Source organism: Aphelocoma coerulescens, chromosome 1A (assembly GCF_041296385.1).
Source record: "Aphelocoma coerulescens isolate FSJ_1873_10779 chromosome 1A, UR_Acoe_1.0, whole genome shotgun sequence".
In the NCBI taxonomy this organism is placed as follows: domain Eukaryota; kingdom Metazoa; phylum Chordata; class Aves; order Passeriformes; family Corvidae; genus Aphelocoma; species Aphelocoma coerulescens.
In genome coordinates, this window is record NC_091014.1 from 5,021,364 (window position 1) to 5,042,140 (window position 20,777).

Here is a 20,777-nt window from a genome sequence, read left to right on the forward strand (position 1 = left end):
CCTCATAAATGTTTTTTATTACATATTTCATGCGAGAATCTTGGGGCACTGGATATCTTTCCTCAGAAACCCTGCTAGACAAAATGTCTTGAGTTTTTGCAGGTGGGTAAACACAGACTTGGGGTAAAGTGAAATGAGGTTGTCTTTGCAGGAATGTTAACCAGCATAGGTGTAATGATGTAATTACTGCAAATATAAATGTGTCAGGTTAATGCCTGTGTAGATATTCTTATTCAGGACTAAGAATCCTTTTTCCTGCTCAGATAATTCCATTTTGAAAGTGAGGAAGTGTATCCAAGAGGATAAAGTGCTTGGCTGTGGTTGTGGAGATCAGAGGTTCTCTTTTTAAACCTACTGTGGATTTGTTGGGAGATCTCAAGTGAATTTTCTCCTTTCTCTGCACCATAATGTCGTATGTGGATCCAAAGATGGTGTTGTATTGAAAAAAAATTGTTATGAAGCAAAAAAACAGATACAGGTGGTATCCATACTGGTTTGAAACAGTTGCTGTCTGATGGCCACACTGTGCAGGTTTCAGATTTATCTTGTTTTCAAAAGCTGGTTTTTGGTCTCACAGCTAAAATGCCCACCTGCTCTGGAGTGTGTTAGGTGGATTTCTCCTTCATTTTGGTTTCATGGCTGCAGGAAGCCAGCATATGCACTCCAGGATTGTCCCATGATGCAAACAAAACAACAGTATGGGAGATGATGGGGAAATGTATTTCAAAGGCATGTTCCTGATCTGAACCAACACACACACGCAATGCTGGGGTGTTCCCATACAGTCACAGCAGATTGTGTCCACCTGCAGCAGCTCTTAAGATGGTTATCAGAGAGAGAGAACCTGGCAGGTTGAATGGGGCTTAGTCTAACTCTGCTTTAACCTTCAGTCTGTGCTGCTTCAGGAAGAATAAACTAGGTTTAGGAAGATGTTTTCCTAGTAGTTAATATGCAATCAAAATTGTGTGATATATAGGCAGTAAGACAGTTCTGGTTAATTTTACTTTGACACTTTGCTTTGACACTGTGTTACAGCAAAAAAAGTGCTTCAACCTCTTTCCCTTCATTTAAAAATGAATAAAGAAGTTACTCTGGTGGTTTTGGGTAGAACTGACACTTTGGACCTGCTCTGCAAGCTCTGCCATTGGAGAGCTCTACCCTCCTCTCCTTTGCTCATGGGTTCAGTGTTACACTGCAGTGAGGGCACCTGCCAGTTCCAGTGGCGGCTGATGTGAGACAGGAGGTGCCACATGTTCCTTCCAAGCAGACCAGTAAGAAGCCCTTAGGTAGCCAGTTGTCTTTTCTGGGCTGAGATGCACATGAATATTTGCTCTGGTGCTTGTTTGTTTCTGTAAAACACATTTCAATTATCCTAATGCTTTTCTAAATGTTCTTTGTTACAGAAGAGGAAGAGGAGCAGGTTCCAACCGATGGAGGTACATCTGCAGAGGCCATGCAGGTCCCACTGGAAGAAGAAGGAGATATGGAAGACGATGAGGCAATTAATGATGAGAACTACTTGAGCAAGAGACCATTAGAGAGTCCTGATGCCGAGGAATTCCCACCTGTGAAACGGCCAAAACTGTCTGTTTCCAAAGGGGATGCCTTGGATGGAACTGTGGAACCACGTGAGCCTCTTAGCTCAATAAATACACAAAAAGTGCCACCAATGCTTTCTCCAGTTCATGTTCAGGACAGTACAGACTTAGTCCCCCCTTCGCCAGAACCACCAATGTTGGCTCCCATTAAATCCCAAGTGCCGACCCCCAAACCTTTAGAGGCAAAGCCGTTTTTACCCAAAACGAAGTCCAAAACAAGTTCTCCAGGACAGAAGACAAAATCACCGAAAACTGCACCCTCACCAGTGGTAGCTGGGAGTCCCATTCGTTCACCAAAACCTGGATCCAAAGAAAAAAAGTCACCAGGTCGCGCCAAGAGCCCAAAAAGTCCTAAAAGTCCAAAGGTTCCTGCTCATGTTCCACAACCTCCTGTGAAGCCTGAAACACCGAGTAGAACCCCTCTGCCTGCATTGAGTGACAAGATAGGAAAGGAAAATATTCAAGTGAAACAGGGACAGACACCACCTGAGCCTGCCCCCAAGCCAAATATGGACAACCAGGTAAAGAAAGTGCCGGTCATGGACAAGACCATTGATGATTCAATCGATGCTGTGATTGCTCGTGCGTGTGCAGAGCGAGAACCGGATCCCTTCGAGTTTTCCTCTGGGTCCGAATCAGAAGGAGAAATTTTTACCAGTCCTAAAAGACTTTCTATTTCAGAGTCTACAACTCCCAAACCTTCTGTTCCCACCAATAATGCAAATAAGGCAGGAGCAACTCCAATACCTGCCTCGGGTGGGACTTCAAGTTCAGACATTTCATGGACAATGGATGACTCAATTGATGAGGTCATTCGGAAGGCAAACATGGGGACACCTTCTAATCCACCTACCAACTTCACTTATTTCTCCTCTCCTTCTGCTTCACCGCCAACTCCTGAGCCTCTTCTCAAAGTCTATGAGGAGAAAACCAAGTTGGCTTCATCGACAGAAGTGAAAAAGAAATTGAAAAAAGAGCTGAAAACTAAAATGAAGAAGAAAGAAAAACAAAAAGAAAAAGATAAAGAGAAGAACAAAGAGAAAAATAAGGAGAAGGAAAAGAACAAGGAGAAAGATAAAGACAAGGAAGGAAACAAAGAAGCAAAGTTTCAGTGGAAGGAACTACTCAAAGAAGAGGATCTTGATCCCTATAAATTCAAACTAAAGGATTTTGAGGATGCTGACACAAAAGTGAAGTTGAAAGATGGCAATACCAAAAAAGAGAGAGAAAAACATAAAGATAAAAAGAAAGAGAAAGAGAAAGGCAAGAAAGACAAGGATAAAAAGGACAAAGAGAAACTCAAAGATAAGGGTAAGGAAGATAAGATAAAGGTGCCATCAGCACCTCTTGTGTTACCTCCCAAAGAAATGTCTATGCCCTTGTTCAGCACACCATCTGCTATGAGGCTTCCCAGCATGTTACCTTCCTTGTCTCCCATGCTACCTGAAAAACTGTTTGAGGACAAAGAGAAACCAAAAGAGAAGAAGAAAGACAAAAAAGAGAAGAAGAAAAAGAAAGAAAGGGAGAAGGACAAAGAAAAAGAAAAGAAGGAGAAGGAAAAGGAGAGGAAAGAAAGAGAAAAGAAAGAGAAAGAAAAGGAGAAACACAAACATGAAAAGGTAAGCTGGTTGGATGAGTTGAGGTGGCACACTTGCTTGAAAAATCTGCGTGGATTCCTGTGTTTTCTGCTGAGCACTCTCTAAGAGCTCTGAGGAGAAATGTGGTTACAGGTTTGGTGTTTCTTAATAATAACAGTTCCAAGGAAGATGTCCACCAGAGCTTCAGAAATTGTCCCCCCTCTTTGGAAAACAAAGCAATGGAATTTCAATTCCGTTAATTTGAAATGTGAAATTGTCCTGGCTTTTCTCAACTCACTTTTCACTTGGAAAAGCTGAGGCTCAGACTCAACAACAGCACACACACAGCAAAGGGATGCAGTGTTGTGATGCAGAAAGTTTGTTCTGTAGGTTTCCACTAGAAGGGCAGCAACCCTATACCTTTCATAAAAACTTAAAATTTAGTTTCTAAAAGTCTGCTGTTTCAAAGTCTGTATAAGCCTGGAAATTCCCAGGTGGACAGAAATGAGGAGCAGACTGCCTTCAAATAAATGTTATCTCAGATGCTCAGAAGAGCTGCTGAGTCTTCTCTTAGCATATCTGTCCCCTTGTTGCTCCAATTTGTTTGAAGTAAGAAAATTATTGTCAAATTATGGTCTAAGTGTTCAAATGTCACCTTTCGTTTTGAGTCTTATGCTTGAGAGACAGAAGGGGAGAGCTAATTTTCAAGGGGTTTGAGCTCCTTCCATTCCTGTAACTCTTACTGATTTACATCAGCCAAAGATAATTTCTTCCGTCCAATATCACCTAATCTTGAGAATACATTTAATATTTAAGAAATGAAACCAGCATATTTGCATGTTATCAGATTTGAAATCCCATTAGAAGCAGCTCCCCTAATTCAGAATTTGCTCTAATTTTTTTGTCACTTCACCTTATAATACGCTTTAAATTGTTATTATTGAAAAGAAAGAAGAAAAGAAAGAGATAGTCTTCCTATGTGATAACCTTGGATACAAGAGTTCCTAAATCTCTGTTCTTAGCTTTAGGAAGCACTGTGGGAGTTCCAGTTTTACCAAGATGCTCTTTACATCCTGCTTTGAGTGTAATACTCAATTTGTACAAGCTCAGATTTGGGACATTCCTCACTCTCCTTTTCTTGCCACTCTTACATTATCTGCTGGACTTGCAACAAAGTGCTGATTTCAAAACTTGATAGATATTTTTAAGTTTACAAATGGTTTTTCCATGCAGAATCTGGGTGCTGTGGAGAACTAATGTTTGTCTGCTGTGGATGAGTTGGTGATCGACAGGGTGATGCCCAGTTGTCCATGATAGTTTCATGTCTTGTTTTAGACTGCAGCAGCACTTCCACAGATTCCCCATTTCATCTTTCTGCCCCCTGTGCCTGAGCTGTTTTGGCAGTATTTCATTGAGAATTTCTGCAAAGATTTCTTTTTAGGTTAAATATGGGTGTATGTAAAACAGAGGCAATGAATTGCTTGTTTTCCATACATTTAGTTTTGCATTTCTTGTGCAGTTGTCTTTGTCAAGTTTGCTTTAGAGGGATATAACAAACACATAAACAAATACAAACTGGTAAAGCTTCAGTATAGACTGACTATATATATATATATATATATATATATTAGGAAAAGGAGTTCAACACTAATAAAAACTTGGACAAATTAAATTGACAAAGCTGCCCATTACCTTGGCAAAAAGTCCCTGTCAAAAGATAAACTTTAAAGCTAGAATGCATGAAAGAGTCCCCAGATAGAATTAAAATTTAAACTGATTCTTGAGAGATAAGCTTTTTTTAAATCCACCTCTTTGCTGCAAGTCAGGATTTTAAAAATAAATTTCCCCTTTAAATCTCTTGAGCGATTTTCATTTTTTGCAAGGCCGCACTGCTGGTGTCCTGGAAAAATGGAGAGTTAGAGCTTTATCAGTTGGTGCCCTGAGGTATGTGGCAAAGAAGCTAAATCCTTGAAGATTAGCAAAAAAAATGCAGCACATGGCAATAAGGGGCTTATATGACTACTAGTATTAGTTCAGGTGAAAGAAGTATTGCTTATACATAAAACTGGACAAATCCACTGACAATGTATTTTTAGTTAGCTACAAAGGAGTCTTATATTGCTGGACTTTACCTCTTTGGTGATTTGGGAAGCTTAGTAATCCACTGTAAATGCTCTTCTGCTGGCCCCAATTCCCAGTATTACTCCCGAATGCTGCTCTTTCGTTTTAACCCCTAAAAGTACATGTTTCCTTAATTTAGCTTTTAGATCACACAATGACTTATTTAGCCAGCAGTTGTGCTGCAAGAGCAAATGATCGAGTTACAGCTTGGACGTTTAATCTGCCACGGCGCGTCCGCCTCGGAGGTGAGCACAACCTGGGAGATGAGTTCGTGGGCTCGCTGCAGTTTCAGCTGCTGATGGCCAGGAGAAAATATCAGATTCCTATTTCTAATATTGCTATAGTTAAACAAAAGAGTGACTCAGCTGTAATGTTCTCATTTTTGAGCCTTGTAGTTATTACCTAAGTGCACATCCCATCCTGTTGCGTGATTGAGGCTTTTTATCAAGTTTTTCCTGGAATTTTGTCGCAGGCTGCTGAAAGATACAGAGCAGCAAACAGAACACTGCATAAATGGCAGAAAACAGAAGCTGAAGGCTTCATGATGGGAGTGTTTGGGGGTGGCATCAAGGAGGAGAAGCTTTGTCTCAGGGCTTGCCTGCCCCATGCCCTGCAGTGGTGTTGGGTGCTGCCCTCAGAGCCAGAAAAGGAGATCTGGGGCACTGCCTTGCAAGCTCCACCAAATGGAAAACAAACACTTGGAGCAGTTACACCCATCTTGTACTCCAGAGATTACCAGGCGTGCTATAGGAGTGACTGAGCAGCTCAGGGAGCAGTGCTGACCCAGTTTCAGCTAGCCTTAATACGCTGAGCTGGAAACTAAAGTAGTTGAGGAACTGCTTCATGAGAAATGGAACCATCCTTGCATCAGAGCAGAGCTTGCCAGAGCTGCCCCAAAGTAAGCTACTTTTGCTCCTATATCAAAATCCTGTCATCAGTGTAGAGGAAGACCAAGCTCCACAGGATATAGCTGTGAATGCTCCTAAGTTTTCTCACTGCTCTAATCATGTACACCCTACACACAAACCCACGTTGTAGAAAGATGCTTCCTCTCCTCTTGTATCACAGGATAAGATTTGGGATTGTGGTGTAGCCCTGTTTTCCTCTCCCAGCAGACTGGTATTTGAGCGTAAAGAAGTGGTTTATGTGCTTTTCTTCTGCCACATGAGCCCACACCACCATTGTTTAGAATAGTACCAAGGACCTTTATAAATGACGTGGGCATCTCTCTGTGCTGTGTGCTGAAAGCTACAGCAGCAGTGCCTGTCCTAAGGTGCTTTGTATTCAAACCAGGCACTACAGAAGAAGGAGAAACCTGCAGGAAAAGAGGCAAGATAGCCTGTGCAAAGCCATATTCCTGAGCCTCTAGTACCCAGGGTTCAGTTCCATCTCTCATGGTTGATGTTACTGGTTAAGATGATGGGAAAACAGAGGAGAGACTCACCTATGGAAGGTAACAGTGAAATTGTTGCAGGCGTTAAAAGCTTCAGAGGAAGTTTTACATCATTCTGGGGCAATGACGTAACAACAAAATGGTGCTGCATAAACAAAAGAGCAGAGAGAGGCCTGTGAAATCAGCTAATCCATATCCATGGAAAGCTGTATTGCAAAGCACAGTTCACTGTGTCAGAACAGGAACACCTCTCATGCTGCACTCCTCCTCTCTCTGGCCTAGACATCAACTGGAGAGCAGGTCCAATTCTTTGGCCAAAATGCGTGGCAAGAGATTTTGCTATTACCTTTCTCAATATGAGCCCCACTTGAGCCCTCCCACTCTGGCCTGCTCTCTCCCACACTGCTTTCTGTGCTTTGCATTGATTGTCTGCCCTTCCTTTTTCTGTGAAAGCTTTATGGAACTGGAGATTTGGTCAGGTTTCCATTTAGTGTATGCATATTAGTTTTGTCTCTTAAGTTCCCAGAGCAGATTCAACCAAGTGGTTATTTTATTAAGTGTGATGACACACATGCTCAAAATGAGATCAGTCTCCATCTCTCTTCATATATATATATATATATCTCGCTATATATAATGTATATACACTTGTCATATATGGATGTAAGTTGAGTAATGTATGCCTGGAGAAGCATTACAGTGTCAGCTGTAACATCTGTGGTCATTCTGTACAGGTTTTGCAAACCAGTAGCTCAATGGGAGTTGGTAATTTTGGCACATACTAGTTCCATAAGTTCAAGGACACATTCAAGTGATCTAAACTCCACCAGATACCAAGATTGGAATCCCAGGCCACTTGAAAAATAGTAATTAAAAACCTCAGCCTAATTGCAGTAAAATGCAGTGGCTGTTATGCTTGTGTGGATAAGCACTTTATTAATAAAGTGTTCGGTGTTGGTGAATTCAGCTTGGAGTTTATTTGCTTCCTTTGTCTCTCCTTTTGATTCAAGACAGTCATGGTATATTTATGCTATGAACCTGGGAAATAATTTAATTTAAATCTCAGAAAAAAGTGCAAACACCAATGGTGCCTGACAAGTTTGAGTACTAAGGTCAAAGCATTTCATGTCATTGTTTAGAAGCAAGCTGGGGAGTTTTGTGTCTCTAGAACAATACTTAATCAGGAAGATATGGTCACAAATTGTATGAGCAGGTACAAATGCAGCAAAATTTCAAGTTGGTTTTTTTAGCTTAGAGTTTGTATTTGTGAATTGCTATGGCTGGGACTCCAGCAGACAGACCATCCACGGCATGGGATGAAGCATGAGAGAGCAATGATTAGTCTGTCATAGTTTTGTCTCATTAAGTTGATATACTCTGGTTAACTGCATCAGTGCTTTCATGTAATTAATATATTTGGGGAGTCTGCTTGCACTCTTTGATTGATGATTGTGTTCCCCTGTACAGATAAAGGTGGAACCAGTTGTTCCGGCTCCATCACCGGTTATTCCTCGGCTGACTTTAAGAGTGGGTGCAGGCCAAGACAAGATGTAAGTACGAATAAATCCATCTGTGAGGTGTGTGCTCACCACAGTCCATCCTCTGGCACTTGTGGGAGCTCTTCTTTTCAGTGGAAAGCACTTCAAAGTTAGCAAATTATATTTATACAGCAAAATGTGTTCTCCAAGTGGGACCCATCACCTTCCATCCATCCTACTGTGTGTCCCATTCCATATCTTTCTAGGGCATGGATTACAAGACTCCATCTAGACTGGTATGATGCCTCCAGTGACATTTAGTGAGGTTTCTGTAATGGATGGTTCTCCCGAGTATAACCTACAGCTAAGTTTCACAACACTCCCCAGCTAACAGTTGTTTTATGCTTTAAAACATAACAGTTGGAATTCCTTTATACACATCTGTTTTATTATAACTGTTGATGATTATTCATGAGTGTACCTAACGCGTTTCAAGTGCTGGTTCATTAGCTCCCTAATTATTGGGTGCTGTTGTACAAATAATTGTTACTTTGTACTGGATGAGCATAAGTAGGATGATCCCTATCCTGAGATCATCCAGCATAAACAGAAGGCTGGAGAGGCTGGGGAAACCATGCATCACCGGGCTTCTTAGGCTGGTCCTGTGCTGTATGTGAAGGGTTTCTTTTAATCAGGTTTTTCGTGTTGATTTCGTGGCACAAAGCACACTTTCATGTCTGATGGTAAACATGAGCACCACACAGATCTCTCATTTCCGTTCCTCACATTAAATATTGCTAATGCAGTTGTTTCTTTCATAAAGCCATTATGAATTAAACCCCCTAATCACTAATTTTTCTGCTTTAGAAGTTAAATGGGATTTTGATGGTTATTGTCTTTTTCTCTGCTGTCCTACTCCTCCCCAGTAGGTAACTATGGCTTTTAGTGGTTTGAAGCTGCTAAGGGGACTTAGTCTTTCCTTGGTTTCTAAGGAACACCCCCACCCCAATTATTAACCATTTTTTTTTGTTTTCTGCCTTTCACAGTATTTGAGTGTGATCTAAAATTTCTGTGCCTCAGATTGCTGTACAAAGTTCCAGCTTTCTCAGAATACTTGCCTGTCCTGCTGAGCATGATTTGAATGTGCATGGCTGGACATGCTGTCCCTTGAAAGCCCACAAGTCCATTTTCCTCCTTGAGGAGCCGTGGATACTTTTGAATTCTGCTTTTTCAAGGACTGTAGAGTGTTTATATGAGGTAAATTAACTCAGATTTTCGAGGCAGAACTTGTCAATTAAAGTTCTGAAGCCATATTTTAGCACCAAAGAGCTGACTTTGCTTCCAAGCTTGTCTCACCCCAGTCTTTCTCATACCCACACACATTTTGAGAGGGGACTTCAGACTCCATCTGTTTGCTACAAATCATGTGGGGGCATCATTGTCATCCCTGCCCACCATTAGTGGGTCTGAGATACTGACATCTTGTTTCATGGCCTTTTGGGAAACTCACTTCTATTCCAGATTGATTTTTGCATCTTTAGTGGCACCTTGGCCCCCATCTGAGGACCTCATAACAGGCAGAAAGAAAAAGCTTTTTGATGTGTTATGGTAAGGGGAAGTTAAACTCATGTTTCATCTGTGTTGGTAATGAGGTTCTGAATATCTGGCAGGCAATTATCATATAGAAATGTGTTTGAATTAGCCTGTCTCTAGAGTTTACTGGCATGGGATTGTTTGAGGATACCATGAATCTCCGTGGAAAGATGGAAGGAAAATTTTTAGGGATTCAGAGAATTTGATGAGTGGAAACTAGATGGAGAAATTGGTTATTTCAATTTCTCTGTTAGTGGAAGAGCTGTTTGGAGGCTTTTGGAAGTACTCAAGTACCTGTTCAGTTGGAAATTCATTTGTTTGGGGGAACTTAATATAGAATATCTAGAATGGAAGCACGTACAGATCTTCATGGGGCCACAGGGCTTTCAGGTGTCTGAAGCAAAAGTGTCAGATTGATGGTGCATGGAATGGAGATTCTCATCACACCATAAAATCAGCTCAACCCCGGCATCAGTTGGCTGAGTAACAGAGCAGTGGTGAGGAAAATGCCTTTTCAGTGCAGTGAGCAGCTGGGGCTCTTCAGCCTGGAGAAGTCAAGGCTCTGGAGAGGGGCTTTCTACAAGGGCATGGAGTGACAGGATAGGGGGAAATGGCTTCAAACTGCCAGAGGGCAGGGTTAGATTGGATATGAGGAAGAAATTCTTCCCTGTGAGGGTGCTGAAGCCCTGGCACAGATTGCCCAGAGAAGCTGTGGCTGCCCCATCCCTGGAAGTGTCCAAGGCCAGGTTGGATGGGGCTTGGAGCAGCCTGGTGTAGCAAAAGGTGCTCCTGCACATGGAAGGGGGTTAGAACTGGATGATCTTTAAGGTCCCTTCTAACCCAAATCATTGTATGATTTTATAATTTCACTTCTTGACTCCTCTGCTCGAACCAGTATACAAAGCAGTGATGTCAGCAGCAGGAAAGTCTTCTCTCTTGGGTTTGTGAAAAAAAGTACACATTCCTCCCAGATTCAAAGTAATACCTGCATTCAGGCTTGTCTGGAGTGCAAACCTTCTTACAACACACATCAGTTCAAAAGAAATGGCTGTCAATAACATTGGGTTAATAGACATGAAAATGTACTATTGCTGAAGGATGGACAAACCAATATTGGAAAAATGGTTCTACTTAGGAGTTTTTTTGCAAGTGTTTTAACTGCACAGTAAAACAAGAAGAAAGTAGATTATTATCAAACCATTTCCATCTTAGTTGTAAACAATTACAGCAATACTTGCATGGATGCCACATTAGAAGAAATTTACTGGATTCCATTCTAATGCAATTAGAGCTAATTTTGTTCTTTAAATGAATAAAAGGTCAGCTAGTAAATCTAGTTTATCTCAAGTCCAGGCTTCAATAAATTGTTTTATTTAATTTGTTGTAAAAGATCTTATCCTTAATGGGCCTTGCTCTTATTGGTTTGCTTGGGTTCTAAAATATTTATGACCACCTTTTTAGATATGATTTGAATGATATGTTGGAAGGGGTTTTCACTTTTTTTTTTTTCCATTCCAGTATTATCAAGGTAGATTGCTAACTGAGTTAGTATAGGAAGGAACTAGAGATACTATCTTTTTTCAAAACAAAACAAGCAAAACAAAAAACACAGCTAGTATAGACTTTTTAATTTTAAATGAACTACAAATGATGAGTAGAGTTTAATACTTTTATTCAATTACATCGTGGGTTCTTTTTGTCTTGTTATTTTTCCTAAGCACTATCATTTTTCAAGCACATAAGTTTTTTTAAATCATATCTATTGATAAGGTGTTGACATTCCAGCTACTACTACAGCTGACATAAACTTGAGCAAAATTACATGCTGTAATGTTTGATACTTCTGATAAACTACATTTAAATACAACTTTTAAGAAAAAACACATGGCTGCTGACACTAATGCCAGAATACAAAGCACAGTACTACTCACTGGGTGCTGTTTCAGTGTTTCTATGCCCTGGAAGCAGGATATATGTTTTTTTGTGAAATCAGGTCTCCAAATTTACCTTAAAATTTCAGACTTTTGCTCCATACACGTTTCGTAACTCTGCTGTCAGCAGGGAACCTGGAAAGCAGACAGAAGGGGGAAAGACAGGCATTTTAACAATGTTTATGGTAAACCTGACCTGCTGCTCTAATGAAATTGCCCCTTGTCTTCTGCAATTTTTAAGTGAGCAGATATGTGACTTTCCAAAAACAAATCACGCACATGCTCAGATATGTATGCGTGTGTGCCTATGAAAATGTATAGTAAATAACCTGTGGATTGTAAGATAAAATCCTAAAAGGATTAAGAGATAAAAAAGTTTTGTTACCCAGATACAATAATTGGCCCCACTAAAATTCTTTATTACTTGGTAGGATATTATCAGTCCAAGGGCAAGTTATTTTCCTGTGAAGGCTCATTCAGCTGTGTGTTATCCCCTTGATGAAAGCCACCAGCACAACCAGCTGACATCCTGTGTAGGACATCTCAAAACCAAGGGTCAAGGTAGAGAAATCATCCTGTGATCATGGATGTGACCTCTCTGTGTAGTATCAGTGACCCAAAAGAATATTTTTGGGAGTAAGAGGACAGGAGAACCTGGTTTATTACACCAAGTTTCTTGTTTATCCATCTAAGAATTTCTACCACACTAACAGGGAAGAATTGTTTCCCAATATCCAATCTAACCCTGCCCTCTTTCAGTGCTATTTGCTCAAGAATTTGTTATTTTAAGTGCAACACAGAATTTCAGTAAAGCAGTTCTTCACTCATACTTTTTGAAATCCTGTAGAACTATGTAATCTCACCTATAGCATGCAGAGTGCATCAAGTGTGTCTTCACCAAAAAAAGAGATGCCTTAATGATGGATCTTCTACCTGCAACAAGCTTAATTTACAGAAGAGTTGAGTTGAAAACTCTCCAGAGATTGAATTTTCTTGGGAAAACTTCACACACACATGCACAATCAGACTTTAAAAGGTCATGGCACCAAGGGAGGAGAGAAGAAGAAGGAGGTTTTAACAAATATATCCATATGCTTCTTACTGACCTGGCTCAAGACAAGAAATTAGGCAAGGACTGTGTTGGTGCTCCCCAAAGCTCACTGGGGATCTGAGTTGCTGCTGTAACATGAATATGTGTTCTTTTAAAACTGTTCAAGCTCTATTTGAGTAGTGGAAGAAAAGCTGGATATCCAAGACTTTGCTGCTAGTTACAGTTAAACTAGAATCCTGCCCTATGCAGTTTCCAAGAATGCATCTGATTGTTACAGAATCATCTTTGGTGTATGTTCAGGAGCTTCAATTTTTAATAGGGTTGTTCTCATACAGATAAATTAGAGGGTGTGAACAAACTTTTGAACTTTGGGTGCTGTTTAGTGGAACGCTACTCAGACTTGGATAATTTACATTACTGTCTTCATAGTGTTTGCCCACAAAAGCTGAATAATGGGGTTTGTTATGATGCCATGAAGATTTTTGCCTTTTCTTTTATACCCCTGTTATACCTTTTTACAACTTCTGTATTCCTAGTGCTTTTTGCCTACATTCTTGGACTTGTTTGTCAAGCTAAGAGACTCAACATTTTAGAAGCTTTGTAGCCAGGGATCAGTGTGCCCCAGAGCCCAAGGTCCTCTCCAGAACACATTCTGTAAACCAAGATAGAACCATCCAGGGGAAGGTTCCTTGGGGAGGGGGGCTCACTTGAGCCTCTCATTGGGGAATCTTTGATAGATCTGCTAATTAGTAAAACCTATAATGATATACCCAATGTTGGGGGGACACACACTCAGTGGGGTGCATCTCGATCCATATGACCTGGATGTGTGCACCTAAGGATCCTTAAAATAAATACCAAGGTAAAATCCCTTTTCCCCTTCCAACCGTGTATGACTCTTGATTTTAAGACCAGGAAAAGGCATCAGTTGAGCTCCCTGTGGCATATACAAATTGTTTGCTTCCAGTCTTGGCTCCCTAAGTGTGGCTGGGGAGGGAAGGAGTGGCTTTTTATTGACTTGTCAAGCCTTAGGTTTGCATTACCAGCCAAGTAGCTCACGACCCATTCCATTTATTGCACTGTTTTGTGGTGGGGAAACAGGTAAAGGAATCCTGCTGGAAGCCCCTCCTCCTGCACGTTTTGATGAATAAGGGCAGTGTTTGGAGCAGTTAAGGCACCGTGACCAAAGCCTTGGACAGACGGAGTGGCAGCAGCATGGGGCTATTGTGGGACACAGCTGTGGGCGGTGTTGGTTACCCTGAGAGACCTTCCTTATTCAGGGGAAAGCTCGGGAGGAGAACTCATTGAGGAATTAAAGAGGAGGGGAAAAAAGTGATACTTCAGGGAGAAAAATGGAGAAGGGTGAACCACTGTTTGGGAAAATTAAACGATAGAGTGCAGGCAGTAAAAGTCTGTGTTTATTGCTGTGCTAATGGGCATCCCAATTATTTTAGCAGGGAAAGGCTGTGTTAACTGTGCATTGACACAGCTGCTGCTCTGGGTGTCGATCCAACTTCTGCTGTAAAAGAGCATGTAATGGTGAAATCATTTTTGATATGATCAATAGACCACCTAAGTGAGGAGACAGAGTAATGAAAAATGATCTTGCTCCTCTCCAAGGTGTGCTGAAGGAATTCCAGTGATCTTTACAGCTTTCATCAATCTTTGCGAGTGTATTTACTGACATACCCACATTTCTCTGTTCTGTGGTCCTTTAAATTATAAGAGCTGGAGGACTGATTTTTAGTGCCTTTTTAAATTCTGAATGTATTTTAATGAAGATACTGTCTCAGCTATGATTCATATCCCTTTCCCAACTGTTCTTTTGTAGTGTAACGTATTGGCCCAAATCCTGCCATAAAATCCCCATGTGTGGTCCTGTATCCATCCAAAAGGCTCTTTGACTTTGGTGGAGGTTCCCCACCCTCTCCCTTGTTGCAGGATTGCAGCTTTTACATGAAAAAAAAGTGAAAAATGCCATATCCCTTTTACCAAACCAAGTAAATTATAATTTTTGTTTATATTTCTAGAGGTGATTTAGCACAGCTTTTTCTTCCTTGAACATGAATTAAATTTACAACTTCAGATGTAGTCCTTAGCTTTTTTCTTCCTTTTTTTTTTAATTACTGCAGCCATCCCAACTAATTATTCATCCTGTTTATGGTAGGTAGTAGTTGGTGGCAAGTTATTTTCATTTTGCTGCTGGCCACATTGGGTGATGACTCCAAAAGTGAATCCATAAAAAGGCTTGAGTCATTAGAAAACAAAACAACTTACTGTGAGATTCTTTGATTTTGCTGCTTATTGCTCAAGTGTTAAAAGAAAAATTTATACTGTATACCACAATTAAAAAAAAAAACTTCAGGCAGGTTTAGACACATGAGGGAATTGCTTTTGTAAATGGCCATGAGCAGCTGCCCTTATGAAGCACAACAGAAACTGATCAAATATGTGTGAAAGATTAGAAAGGCAGATGGGCATTTGTTTCAAAAATAGACTTTCCATAGAGGATGACTGCAAGAGAAGGGCACTGATTTGGTCTTGTCTTTGACAGAGGTGCTTCTTTTTATTCACTCTTTTATTGAGGTTTTTAAACAAAAGTGAGGAAACTCCATAGACCTGAGGATTTGTGGGGTGGTTCCTGGGAGCTGGATGTGGACAAGAAGACCATAAAGAAATAGCCACAAAATATCAGATGGTCCAACCTGAATTTAATGAAGTTGTCTTGTTAGCAATTGATCTTTAGCTGTACAGAGTCTCTAAGTCCAGGACTGACTGTCTTACTTGTTTCTTTCAAAAACAAGCTTGGTAACAAGCTGAAAATCGCAGCTTTAAAGATCTTCTAAACCCGTGCTGGTACAACTTCCTGGTAGTTAGTAGAATTCATGTTCTGTATTCAAAAAGGGTGGATGTAGGACTGGTTTATGGGCAAGCATAATGCATAGATTGTGCATCCCATAACATTTCCCAAAACAAATGACAATAAAAGGCAGTTTGCAGGGAACATAGAAGAGAAAGTTTGCAAAGAGCTCATTGACATAAACATGTTTTACCAGCTTATGGTTTTGCTCTTGAGAACTCAGCAGAAGGAGTTGGTGCCAGGTGGTTTTAGACATTGAAGATATTTGTTATTGATGATAAGAGAGAAAAAAAAAAGATGAAAGATACCAAGATGCCACGCTAACAGCTCAGTTTTGTTTTGTCAGACTGGCAGTGAACCATGCAAAGGTGTAAGTCAGAATGGTGAGAAAATGGGAGGGAGATCCAGGAGTCATCCACAGAAAGGTGCTTGTGGTTGTTGGGGAAAATCTCTGGGTGTAACAGATACAGCGGGTGAAGACCAAGGGCAGAACTCTCACTTAAAGTAATGGAAAAATAAACAGTAGAAAACCTGTAACTCAATTTCAACAGTGCAAATGTCCATAAACCAAAGGAGTCAGCTGGAAATGTCAGCTGGACTGAAAACCTAATGGATTAAAAAAGGGGTTTTCTGCCAGTGGGAACGGGGCACTTGTAGCAAAATGACTACAGTGAATTGTATTAATAGCTCCTCCTGAAAGAATATCAGGATTCAGCATCATATCTCTAGGAAAAAAGAAAGTTAATGTGTCCAAGGCTGAAGACTGTGGAAGTGAAATCCAAGTGAATTAAATGTTTTAAAGGTTACTGAGCAAATAGGAAAAGAGAAGAAAGACCATGAAAATGAAGACAGGGAGATGATGAAGAATAATACAGGTATGAGCCAAGACCTGAAAGAATACATTCCTTCTGGTTACATGTGCATTTGGTCCTTTCCTCAGGACTAGGACAAGATGGATAACAGCAGCACGTTGACTGTAGTGGAAATTGCCATAATAAATTGGGAAGGAAAATACCGGGACCTTTATACACTGAAATACACTTTTTCCCAAGTTCTAGAAGAACTGGATGGTAAATTTGCAGACTCAGTGACAAGAAATTTTTAACACATTTATTGTTATTTTAAAATGCAATGTTTGTCAAATCCATTTTAATAAACAGTAGTTAAAAATAGAAGTGTTAAAGAAGGGAAGAAAGGAACCTGGTGACAGCATTATACATAAATATAAGGCAAATTTTGGATCTTATGAAGATCCAATTAAAGGCTCAGAAGTGAAGGAATTAAACTCAAAACAGAAGTGAGCCATATGAGTAGGTTTTTTATCAATCTTTGATAAAGCAAGTGATTCTCTGGGTTAGTCTAATCTGTTTGGCAGTCCCTGCAAGAGATGGGGCTTTCCTGCTGTTTTCCTGCTGTTTTCCTGCCATGGATCTTGGGTATCTGTTTCCATCACCAATGCCAGCAATAGGACAAGAAGCAGCAGGCAGAAACTGATGCACAGGAAGTTCCACCTGAGCATGAGGAAGAACTTCTGTCCTGTGCAGTGACTGAACCGAGCACAGGAACAGATTGTCCAGAGGGGGTGTGGAGTCTCCACTGGAGATACTCAGAAATCAGCTGGACTCAATCCTGTGCCATGTGCTCTGGCATGGCCCTGCTTGAGCAGGGAGATTGGACCAGATGACTGACCCTCTGTGATCCCTCCCAGCTGGACCCATTCTGGGATTGTGTGAATGGGGAAGAGTAGGTGCAGAGGAGGGCTTGGAGCACTGTTAGGGGTCAGTGTTGGGAGAGGAGAGCAACTTGGTGTGTTTAGTCTGGCTTATGAAGAGAGGTTATGATTGCTGGCTAGAAGTACCTCAGACAAGTAAATATTTTGGAGGGAGAAAGCAATTTAAGCTAAAGAGCAATGCTGGCACAAAAGCAGATGGGACTTAATTGACTATGAATGTAGGCTGGAAATTAGCAGAGGTTGCTGTGACACCAGGACAGTGAGATTTTGGAACAGGGTGATGGTGGGGACCCTTCTCCAGCTCTGTTGAAGTGGAGAATGGGCTGTTGATCTTCATGTGCACCAGTGAAGGTCAACACACTTTACGTGGAAGAGGCAGGCACCCACAAAAGTGGGTGTTATTTTGGAGTACATGCTCAAAGTTCATTTTCCTTGATACAGAAGAATATCACATGGCAGGTGATGTTTAAGTGCTGAAGGCTTTTCACTTGCAAAATTGCTTGGGGCTCCACTGGAGGTTTGGTGCATTCTGGCACTCTACAAACTCACAAGTTGATCACGGCCTGTGCTTGTGGAGCTTCTGTTTGCCAATGTGACTTGTTTGCACAGAATAAAATATTCAGCAAGGCATAAAACAGCAAATAAATTTCCCTTTCTAAGAGTAATATGGGAATTAGCCTACATTACAGAGCTTAAATCATACTGATTCTCCTCCAGAGCTGGAACAAAATTTTCAGAATCACCTCTAATATTTGAAGAATCTAAACCATATGGAAATTTCCTGATTTCCTTAGGTGTTTTTGACACTCTTAGCCATAGGTCTTAGAATGTTAGGTTTTTTCTGGTGCAACAATCTCAGTTCCAGGTGTGAGATTTTTCAGTAACAAAATAGTTACATCACTTTCTAGCTTCAAGGAATTTATATCAATAAGGGAATATCAAAGCTAATAGATAATATGATGATTGATAATCCAAGTGAATTGCACCAGTTTCATTTATGTCAATGCAGTTGTTGGTGTCATTTTCCTACATACAAAGACCCATTTAGCTCCTTCTCCTCACTTAAAAATGAGTCATGGGTTCAGAAAAGAATTAGGACTTTTCAAATGTTACTTTTTTCCTCTGGGCAGAGAAACATCTCCTTGGGAGCTCTGCCTCTGAGAAACAAAGATTACTGTGATTTTTTTGCTAGACCTTTCGAAGTACTGATATAGCATTTTTTTGGAGCTCATTGCCCATAGCAATCATTCCACCCTGTGGCCCATATCCTATTTTTGAAAAGCCATTTCCTTTTGGTGCACGTCTTTCCCCTGTGTTTATGTGAAGCAGTCAATGGGGCTTTCAGCCGTAAGGATCAGAATGAAATCAAATAAATTACTTCCAAAGATAGGAAACTATTTCACACCTTGGAGCTTCATTTTGCTCCAGATGTAGCATGTTACAGCTCATGCCACTTAGAGCTGATTTGAAGCCAACTGACCTGTTGCGACACTTCAAATCTGGGTAGAATTTGCACTTTGCCTGCAAGCTGACGGTTTTCATCCTGTTTGGGTTTGCAACTATAACTGTGAATGGAGTGATTGCCTTGGAGTGATGATTAAAATGGGTTTTCATTCACTCTACCCTCCTGAGAAACAGAAAAACTTCCACTGAAGTTTTCTTTTCTTCCTTCCCCTGGGTGCAGTGTTGGACACAGTTTTAAACCAGTAGATAAGCATTGATTCTTTGCTGTAAGGGTGATGAGACACTGGCACAGGTTGGCCAGAGAGGTGATGGACTTCCCATCCTGGAAGCATTCAAGACCAGGTTGGATGGGGCTGTGAACAACCTGGTCTAGAGGAAGGTGTGCCTGCCCTTGGCAGAGGGGTTGGAACTGGAAGATCTTTAAGGTCCCTTCCAGCCCAATCCATTCTATGATTCCATGAGGTCTGACTTCTCAGCTGAGATTTGGATATGACACGCTGTTGTCTTGGCCCAATGCAGCCTTGATGTACTTGAGCAGGAATGGCAGTGGAAGATCTTACTAAGCTCTCATATTGGGTTGAAGTTGTGTTTGCACTGGAACAGATTGTGAGGAAGAAAAATAACTTAAAAATGCCTTTGTCAGGAAGCTTTATGCTCTGCCCTTTTAGCAAAGGGGTCATAAAAAAACAACATGGAAAAATAATATTTTTAATTTGCAATCACGCTATTTGAGGATTTTTCTGTCTTTCTGTCCTTCCACTTCAAATTTCACATCTCTTAGGTTTTTTCCCTTTTTATTATGTTTAGATATGTTTTCTTGGCTACTACTGGGCACTCTCTGACAAATCAATACATGCCTTCAGTCATACATACACTGAGGTTCTGTGAGCAGGACGGCTCCTGCTGGCACGTGGAAAGAAATCCAGAGTGAATTTAGGTTGGACACAACCAAATGCATGGTTTTTACATTAATTCTGTGTCTTTTTCAAAGGGAGTGGTAATCTGTAGTGACAGTTTATGGAGGCTCTTGCTACCACATCTATTCCAAAGGTTTTCTCACACCCCTTTATTCTGGAGGAACTGTTCTGATTGAAAAACAACTTCTAGTTGACCTTTTATCTTTCAATGTAGAATCTGTTTGTGCTGCACTGCCAGGCAAGCAGCCTCCAGAGAAGTGCAGTTCTCATCTCAGGACTCTGATTGTGTTGGTGGTGGTTGATGTTCATTTGTGTTTGATTTCTGCAAAAAATACTCATTCAGCCTCAGTTTTAGAGTTCTTGGATTGGTGTGGAGAAAGAGGTGAATGGTTTTTTTATATAGTATTGTACTTGCAGACTAAGTGATGATTTTGGAAACATGAAAACACATTTGGGAAAGAAGGTAACAATATATGTATGGTGATGTCCCAAGGAAGAGTTTAAATCCCAGCAGGACTCAGGTACCAGGTGGATCGAGGCTCTGCTGCAGTGAGAGCCGCCTACTTGCAGTGTGCTCTGTGCCTCAATTTTCCTGTCTATTAAACAGAGCTCATAAATCTTGCCATCATTTACATAGTGTTTTGATATCAGGTTTCTCTCCAAGTCTGAAGTAACAGTAATTATTAGTCGTGGCATTGCTATTTCCCTTTGATTTCTCCCCACCTCCATATTGCCATGTGTGCAGCCCCTTCTTCAGGACAGGCTAAACCACCCTGGCTGAGATTACTCCATCACCTCTAATGGTGTAGCACAAAACCATTCATTTCTCCACTCTGGAGTCTAAAGTCTCTGAACTTCATTAGCCCAAGGGAGTGGTAGGCCCAAGTGTGCTCCAAAATGCCGATCTCCTGTTCTGATAACTGAGCTCTAAAATCAAGATAAACAAGCTGCCCTATATACTGAACATGTCCTAATTGCACACTTCGGGCATGCCAGCCAATCAATGAGCATGTGTTGCTCACTAATGAATATTTGTAGTTTCGGAAGATTTCACATGTGGTG

At 40.9% G+C, this 20,777-nt stretch overlaps 1 protein-coding gene across 3 annotated transcripts in view; it reads left to right on the top strand.

The window, feature by feature from the left end:
* The window catches only part of TAF3 (TATA-box binding protein associated factor 3), a 114,668-nt gene that overhangs the window by 84,375 nt on the left and 9,516 nt on the right, over positions 1–20,777 (top strand). For all 3 annotated transcript variants that reach the window (XR_011156149.1, XM_069034629.1, XM_069034643.1), the window contains 2 exons: positions 1,404–3,217; positions 8,157–8,239. Coding sequence is in view for 2 of the 3 variants with exons in the window: in XM_069034629.1 (XP_068890730.1) it covers positions 1,404–3,217; positions 8,157–8,239 (1,897 nt within the window). In the remaining variant the exon portion in view is untranslated. The remainder of the gene's footprint in view (positions 1–1,403; positions 3,218–8,156; positions 8,240–20,777) is intronic.